Source organism: Raphanus sativus, chromosome 5, assembly GCF_000801105.2.
Source record: "Raphanus sativus cultivar WK10039 chromosome 5, ASM80110v3, whole genome shotgun sequence".
NCBI classification, from domain to species: Eukaryota; Viridiplantae; Streptophyta; class Magnoliopsida; order Brassicales; family Brassicaceae; genus Raphanus; species Raphanus sativus.
In genome coordinates this window covers 7,619,621-7,628,591 of record NC_079515.1, presented here as the reverse complement: position 1 = coordinate 7,628,591, position 8,971 = coordinate 7,619,621, and the positions used below count along the sequence as shown (strand labels likewise).

Genomic DNA, 8,971 nt, shown 5'->3' with positions numbered 1-8,971 from the left:
AATAAAAGGAAAAAAAGGAAAATCGAGGGTTGCCTGTATAAATTATAGATTAGGGGGAGTGGAAGAACATGTTGGCGTCGATGGAGATTTGTGAGAGAATGGTGAGAGAAACGAAACGCAGAAGAAAAGGAAGAAGAGAGTGGAAGACTGAGATCCCCAATGATGTCATGGAAGAAATCATGATGAGGCTTCCTGTGAGATCGATTGTGAGGTTTCAAGCTGTTTCAAAGCATTGGGAATCGGTGATTAAGACGAGAGATTTTGGGACAAGACACATGGCTCATCAGAGAAGCAGCAAGGATCCTAAACTCATGTTTGTCTTTTTTGGTCTACATCATATCGAGTTTGAGCAAAGGGACTTGGAGACCACTTCTCTTGAAGAGAGCCTCTATCTTGCAATTGGAGAGATTAACGGTCCTATCGAGATCTCCGAAGGCTGCGATGGCCTTGTCTGCATCTACTGCTTGACTCAATCAGTGAGAGTGGTAAATATGGCCACAGAAAAGGCGTTGTTACCACTCCCCTTGGCGAAATTTCAGCAGCTCCATAAAAAATATCCAGATCCGGATCTGGAGCGGGAGCTAATAGCTGAAGATGATGTTCGTCCTCCGCGTCTTCCATTCATATCATTTACTATGTTCGGATTTGGGAAAGACAACGTCACAGGACGATATAAGATAGTGTGGCTCTATAATATATATCCTACTACCTTGAACAAGAAGAAGAAGACCAGATGCGAGGTTTTCGATTTTGAGGAATGGAGATGGAGATTCGTGACTACCAGACCTCTTGATCATCACCAAATCTTGTCTAATCAGAGGCCACCGTGTGCAAACGGATCGTTGTACTGGCTCACGGGAGACCAACGAGGAGATCCATCAACACAAACCAAGCTCATAGTTTTCGATATTCATACAGACATGTTTCAAGTCACCTCAACACCACCTTTTATTTCCACTAATGCCTATAGTGACAAAATTGGTTTATGCAATCTTGACGGTCGTCTGTGCATTTCTGAACTCAAGGGCGATTGTAAGCAAGAGTTTTGGTGGAGGGTTGAAGAATGCGACAAGTGGGAGAGAATCTTTTCTGTTGACTTGAATTCTACTTCCTGTTGGTTTGGTGGTATCACTTCACAGCCTCTCACACCTTTGGCCATTTCAAGGGTTGAGAACAAGGTCGTTCTCTCGCTTACCCATCAAAAGAACCTTGTTGACTTTGATCTTGATCCTGACTCAACTGTTTATCATTTGTATTATTCTGGTGACTACGGCTTAGCTGTTCCTTATTTTCCAAGTTTATCACCTGTTCCTTCATGCAACTCTCTAGCTCTCTCTTTTTCTTCTTTCTGAAACTATTTGTCTTCTTCAGTAACATTAAAATGTGTTATTATGTTCAAATCACTTCTTATTTATGTTATGATGACCTAGTTTTTTTATCATCAAGTTATGCGCTGAGCACTTCTTATTTTCTTTGCCACGGACACTTTATATACCACATTATTTCTCACAAGCTTTATAGTTCTGTTCTACTTTTGGATTTAAACTCCAGTTTAACATTTTTGTTTTGTCTCAAGCTCAGAACCACACAAGTGGATGAAGAGAAAGAAGTCAATAGCATTTGTGTGTTTATTTTTTGATCAATAGCTGATACTAATTCATCTCTCTTTCTTTTGGCTTTACCTCTGGCTCTCAAAGCATCTCTTGCTAAGGTTTCTGTAGAAACGCTAAAGAAAGGTACACAACACCTCTTAATAAAAATAAACCAATAGTTTGGCTCAAGGCCCTCTCTCTTCATTTCCAATAGCCTTTTCCACTGTTATACTCTTTGCTCCGGAGGTAAGCATCAATGACTGAACTGAACTATAAGGCAGAGTTGTTTGATCCACGTCTATTTCTTTCAGATTACTAAGAACCTTTTCAGCTTCTTGGCTCTTTCCGGACATTACGTGTTCTTGAGTCAAAAGAGTTAAGAAACTACATGAGATAAATAGCCTTGCTCCACAAGTGAGGCAATGCAGTCATCAAACATCTCTTCAAGTGACTTGAACTCGAGTCCAAGACTCTTTTACCTTGGAAGTGTCCAAGTCGTAATGCAGCCTATATAGTTTCTCAAACCTGAATATTTTTCAAAGATAAGACTATTTCATTGCTTTCAAGGATAGTCAAGGTTTGAGAAAAGGGTTTTAAAGATCAGTTTCAAAACCTCTTGGGGATAGGGAGTGATGGATAACGTGTGGATATGAAGGAAACCAGTTCCTCTAGAGTGACAACTTTAGAGCTGCAAATGTATCTGCCTCGAGCTGCTTCATGTTCGAAAACTAGGATTGTGGGTTCTTGCCACGTCGTCTATATGAACATACCCATCTGTCCATGCCATTGGAACTTGTCTGTTTCTCCTGTTGTCTTAAGTAATAACAAGTTATAAGTACTTGCTACTATTCTGGTGATGTTGCCAAGAGAGTATGTATAGTACCTTTCAGTAACCGAGTACATCGGATGCTGTAGAATACAGATCAGGAGGCAGGCTTGGTCCGATGAGGAAGGATGGTAGAACAGTGACAAGGTCAACATCAGATAGATTCTTAGGAATGTGGTCAAAATCAGAAATCACAGATATTACGAGACAGAATTGTAATTCCAGCTTAATTGTTGCACATTAAAAATTATACCTAGTTTCGTGTGCAGCAATAAATAGTTATATATAAACTATGTATCACCTTAAACCATTGTAGCTCCCTTTGCATCTGAAGAGCAGCACCGGGAATGAGATTAAGCCGTGAAACTGGGGCTTTATACGCGGCATGATGAAGCATGTTGTTATGGAGTTTTATTTATTCACTACAATGTATGTATGGTTAATAAACTTAAAGAGTTACATGACATCTAACAGTTTATTACCGTTAAATGTGTTGTAAGTGGTAATTTTTAGTTTTAGAAAATGTTTTATTTGTGTTCTCGATTAATTACTCTTTGTAACAACAGTAAAGCTCAAGAGATTTCTTCCATGTTAAAATCAAGGAAACTATTGCGTTTCTGTAATTAATTACAGACAAGAGCAACAAATAAAACTAGGTTGGTGCATCTTGGTTCTCAATAGCAACTGCTGCAGACACTTTCCTTCTGTATTTAAAGAACCGAAACCGAACCCGATCCGAACCGAAATATTTTGGATACCCGAATGTATCCGAAATAAATTTATATACTTAAATATATACATTATTTTTATATATAATGTATATTAAAATATTAAAAATATATAAGATACTTTTAAGTTTTCCAAAATACTCGGAAAATATATGCAAATAGTCAAAAGTAAATGTTTAAAATAGCTTTAGTATACTGAAAACACCAAAATAGTTAAATATCTATTGATTCTTTATCCAAATATTCAAAGAAAACCAATTTATATGTTAAATTATGGTATTTTGACATATATGTGTATGAAAATTTATATGTAATATATTATCTTTCTTATAGATTTTGAAAATTTAAAGTATATAATGAATTTTGAAAACTTAAAAACATTTTAAATGGGTTATCCGAACCCGCAAAGATCCGAATCAAACCCGAACCGAGATTTAGAAATATTCGAATGGGACTGAAATCTTTGACCCCGAAAATCCGAAACCCGAATGGACTAAACCGAAACCCGAATGGGTACCCGAACGCCCAGCCCTAAGCTGAACTGTAAAACCTAATCCTCATCACTAGTGACCCCAATTAAAAAAATTAGCTAGACATGATGATTGATGCTCGCACTTGAACATCATTCATGGCTGCTGCTGCGCGCTTTGCTAAAAGTGAATCAATCATATTATAAAGAATGCTTATCGTGTACTCTAACTCCAAGTGTAATTACATAATGATTCACATTTACCTCTCTTAATTTTCTCATAGTTTGTAGTATTTGTTGTATATATATCCCGTTCAATTAAACATGAGGGACACATTTATCGAAATATAATTCTCAAAAAGTTATGTAATTAGTAGTAAAAAAAATTAAAATAATTTAATAATAGGGATTTTGGGATTTTGTGTATACAAATATACTCCCTCCGTATCACATTAAGTAGTGTTTAAAGAATTTTCTTTTGTTCCAAAATAATTGATGTTCTCACTATTCTATGTAGAATTTAATAGCATTTGAATTTTGTGACCAATTATAAAATGCTGTCTTTTTCTTCTTATTGGTTGAATTATTCTCATTTAATGATATTTGTATATAATCAATGTAAATTTTATAAAAGTTAGTATTTTTTTAATCTATGTGTTAAAACTTTAAACATCACTTATAATGATACAGAGGGAGTACTAGAGATTTTGGTTAGTCAGTGCATTATACGTTTTTACCTTGTTATAGGGCCCAATTTCCCTTAATAATATCACGAACCAGCGTGTCTAAAAATACAGACTTGATCATCCCCTGGATCAGCGTGTCTAAAAAGAAGATAAATAATCTCATGCTGATGACTTGTATTTTGTTCTATTGAAGGCTAGTGATTGGTAATAAAAAAAAAAATAAGAGAAAAAAGGTAATTGGTCGGAAGATCCCAATTTCCAAAGCTTGACAAAACATTTACATCTGTGGCTCACTTTCAGGAAGACTCATAAAAGAAGAAGAAGAAGAAGGCAAATACTCAATAACAGTCTACGGACATGGAACCGGAGGTATATTCTTCTAGCGGCGGCGTGAGGAATCTTGAAGCGTCGATTAAGGCGTGGCATTTCCAGATAGCAGTCTATTTCGCCTTCGGATTCTTCTTCTTGAGACTCTTCCTTGATAGATTCGTCTTTCAAGTTAAGTAAATAAAATTCTCAGTTTTTTCTCCTTTGCAACTTTGGATTGTATAAGCAAAGAGATTCATTAGATGGTTCATGCATCTTGCAAAAGAGCTAGGAGTATTGATCACCACTATATATGTCTTAAACAGAGGATAGCTGTCTGGCTTTCGAGCACCGCGTCTACTGCGCCTATTAAAATGAACGATGCTTCTACTCTTGCTAAGCTCGTAAAATGCAAGGAGTCTCTGTGGAAGCTCCTGTATTACGGTGCTTGTGACATATTCGTTCTCAAATTCGTTTTTCACGAGCCATGGGCCACAGATGTCAAACTCTACTTTGAAGGTTGGCCTAATCAAGAGCTGAAGTGAGTTACTTTTCCTTCTCCTTTTACTTTATAATTTCTTGGTTCGCTTAAAGGCCCTTAAAATATTATATCATTCAGTCCCTAATGATTATAAATAATATATGTTTGATGATTTTTTAAGCTCCATGGATCTCAGTACCGGCATGTATACGGTGGAATAATGTTAACTCTTTCTTTTCTCTAGGCTTCCGATAAAGCTGTACTATATGTGTGAGTGCGGTTTCTATATGTATGCTGTTGCTGCCTTGCTTGTATGGGAGACCAGAAGAAAAGATTTTTCTGTTACGATGTCTCACCATGTCATCACCATCATCCTCCTTGCCTACTCCTACTTAACCAGGTAACTAATTCATATTCTATTTCCATATGGATGCTTACCTTAAGTAAATTTGCTAAGTTACATGTCCAATCATAAATAATAATAATAATAATAATAATAAAAGAGTTGTCACTGGACAATATTATTATGTGTGAATATTCGACTTTTGACTGGGAGATTAGATATATGTAGTGAATTATAGAGCAAGCAACCAAGAAACTCAGGAAACTGTTTTTTTTTTGTTTCTTTTGCAGTTTTTTCAGAATTGGAGCAATCATCATAGCCCTTCACGATGCAAGCGACGTGTTTATGGAAACTGCTAAAATTTGTAAGTACTCTGAAAAGGAATTTGGAGCGAGTGTTGGTTTTTCACTCTTTGCTCTCTCTTGGCTACTTCTTAGGTTGATTTACTTTCCATTTTGGATCATCAGGGCCACTAGGTATCCCTCACTTTATTCTTACCTCTTACCTATTATATTTAACTTTTATCTTTTTTTTTTGCCAATGCTATATCTGACATTCTCACCTTTTTTTGGGTTAAAGCATTGAACTCCTGGATCATTTGGATATGACATCAGGTGAAGGCACCATCATGTACTATTCCTTCAACACACTGTTACTGATGCTTCTTGTTTTCCACATATATTGGTGGTATCTCATTTGCGCAATGATTGCAAGACTACTTAAAAACAGAGGACAAGTTGGAGAAGACATAAGATCCGGTAAGGTTTCTGTAACTTTGTTTAAACCCACCGGTTTTGAAAGTTATGTGGGCTGTGTAGTGTGGAGGAACGAACCACTAGAGTTATTTTCCTAAAAATTTATTTGTTTGTTATTATCAATGACAGATTCAGAGGATGACGAATAGACACTTTCAAAGCATGACAGATACGGAACATGTTTCCACTTCTCCAACTAAACTCTGTTGCTGCTGATGAATTTGTTCTCAGTTTCAGCACCTTCTTGATTAGAGTTGGAGGTTAAAAAAAATAAAGAGGAAAGGTTATAGTTTTCTTTCTTTAGTTTCTGTTTGAGAAATATAAAGAAAAAATAGAAAGTCAGGTTTCTTGTGTTGTTGTTCTATGATGTGGTATAAAACGATGTGGAATCCACTTTGTAAATGCGAATTCCTCTTTGTATGGTTTCCTATTCCATAGCCTTTTTATGGTTTTTTATTTAAAAGGGAGCTCAACAGAAACGATCCTAGAGAATGTCTTCTTTGTTTGTTCGGCACTATACACCTCATATGTGCCTCATGTCCCATTGACACAGTCTTACCGTCATCTAATAATTTACCCATGGTCCTTTCTTTCGTTTTCCTTACAAAAGAGTATTCTGAAACAGCAGTAAAAACATTATAACAAAACAAAAGACATACTCTCTAACCCAAAAAAAAGGAAAGGAAAACGTGACATACAAAACAAAGAATAAAAGAGGGAAAACACAGTCTTTAACATCACACTCTCCCATCATATATTGTCAACTGCGTATAACCAAGCACCGTACCACAACACTTAGTAATCGGAGCAACCTTCCTCCACACCGGACGATCACTCCCAACCGTCAAAACATCAACGTCCGACATCTACTTAATTACTCCCCCCCCATCCTCTTGCTTGTACACCACTCCATGACTCAAGACATAACTTACATCCTCAACAGGCATTGGACCATGAGGCCAGCCATACTCCTTCACATCCCATCCCACCTTAACACTCTCAAGGTGTTAGAAGTCCTGTATACAAAACGTGAACTTTCCCACCTTATTTGGGCCGGTTCGTGACTACTAGTTTATGCTTAGGCCTCTTTTGCCTTTGTCTATATGGGATTTATATTTAAGCTAATTAGATCAAACCTTTATTGAAGGTTTTTTGAGTCTTGTTTATAAAAAAAAAAGGAAATAGACGGTGGTTGCCATAACAAAACAAAAACAAAAAGGAAAAAAGGAAAATCGAGGGTTTGTTCTTCTTGGAGTTTTTTTCTTGTTTAAAAAAATGAAAAGGAAATCGGTCGTGGTTATATAACCAAACACAAATAAAAAAGGAAAAAAGAAAATCGAGGGTTGGCTCTATAAATTATAGAATTGGGAGTATTGTTAAAAAAAAAAAAATTATAGATTTGGGGGAGTGGAAGGAAGATATGATGGCGTCGATGGATAATTATCAGAGAATGGTGAGAGAAACCAAACGCAGAAGAAAAGGAAGAAGAGAGTGGAAGACTGAGATCCCCAATAATGTGATGGAAGAAATCGTGATGAGGCTTCGGGTGAGATCGATTGCGAGGTTCCAAACCGTTTCAAAGCATTGGGAATCGGTGATTAGGTCAAGAGATTTTGGGACAAGACACATGGCTCATCAGAGAAGAAGCAAAGATCCTAAACTCATGTTTGTCTCTTATGGTCAGTGTCATATCCGTTTTGAGCAAAGGGACTTGGAGACGACTTCTCTTGAAGAGAGCTTCTATTTGAAAATTGAAGAGATTAAGGGTGCTATTGCGATCTCCGAATGCTGCGATGGCCTTGTCTGCTTTTACGGCTTGACGGATGCAGTGAGAGTGGTAAATATGGCCACAAAAACATTGGTACCACCACTCCCCTTGGCGAAATTTCAGCAGGTCCATAAATACCATCCAGACCCAGATCTGGAGGTGGAGATAGAGGACGTGAGTGATGATGAAGATGATCGAAATCCTGTTCCAGTGCCATTCGTATTATATACTAGGTTTGGATTTGGGAAAGACAGCGTCACAGGACGATATAAGATAGTGTGGCTCTATAATATATATCCTGCCACTTTGAACAAGAAGAAGAAGACCAGATGCGAGGTTTTCGATTTTGAGGAATGGAGATTTGTGACTACCCGACCTCTTGATCATCACCAAATCTTGTCTAAACAGATGCCATCGTTTGCTAACGGATCATTATACTGGCTTACTACGGGTGACGAACGAGGAGATCCATCAACACAAACCAAGCTCATAGTTTTCGATATTCATACAGAGATGTTTCGAGTCACCTCAACACCACCTTTTATTTCCCCTAATGCCTATAGTGACAAAATTGGTTTATGCAATCTTGATGGTCGTCTGTGCATTTCTGAACTCAAGGGCGATTGTAAGCAAGAGTTTTGGTGGAGGGTTGAAGAATGCGACGACAAGTGGGAGAGAATCTTTTCAGTTGACTTGAATTCTACTTCCTGTTGGTTTGGTCGTATCACTTCACTGCCTCTCACTCTTTTGGCCATTTCAAGGGTTGAGAACAAGGTCGTCCTCTCGCTTACCTATCAAGGAAGCCTTGTTGACTTTGATCTTGATCCTGACTCAACTGTTTATCATCTCTATTATCCTGGTTACTATGGCTTAGCTGTTCCTTATTTTCCAAGTTTATCACTTGTTCATGCAACTTTCTAGCTTCTCTTTCTCTTTTTTCTTCTTTCTGAAACTATTTATCTTCTTCTGTAACATTAAAATGTGTTTTTGTATGCAATGAGAGCACTTCTTATTTTA

The 8,971-nt window shown here is 37.2% G+C and overlaps 3 protein-coding genes across 3 annotated transcripts; all 3 read left to right on the top strand.

Annotated features, from left to right (window-relative positions):
* Positions 1–1,868, top strand: LOC108862181 (putative F-box protein At2g02030). The gene has a single exon (XM_018636234.2). The coding sequence runs from the start codon at positions 69–71 to the stop codon at positions 1,350–1,352; it is 1,284 nt and encodes a 427-aa protein (XP_018491736.1). The 5' UTR covers positions 1–68; the 3' UTR covers positions 1,353–1,868.
* Positions 1,869–4,411: 2,543 nt separating this feature from the next.
* LOC108862183 (ceramide synthase LOH2) lies at positions 4,412–6,626 on the top strand. Its single transcript, XM_056986196.1, has 7 exons — positions 4,412–4,534; positions 4,602–4,799; positions 4,934–5,148; positions 5,333–5,488; positions 5,722–5,907; positions 6,011–6,189; positions 6,316–6,626. Exons 2-7 carry the CDS (start codon positions 4,659–4,661, stop codon positions 6,333–6,335), a joined length of 897 nt encoding a protein of 298 aa, XP_056842176.1. The 5' UTR covers positions 4,412–4,534; positions 4,602–4,658; the 3' UTR covers positions 6,336–6,626.
* Positions 6,627–7,373: 747 nt separating this feature from the next.
* LOC108862182 (putative F-box protein At2g02030) lies at positions 7,374–8,971 on the top strand. The gene has a single exon (XM_018636235.2). It carries the CDS (start codon positions 7,607–7,609, stop codon positions 8,873–8,875), a length of 1,269 nt encoding a protein of 422 aa, XP_018491737.2. The 5' UTR covers positions 7,374–7,606; the 3' UTR covers positions 8,876–8,971.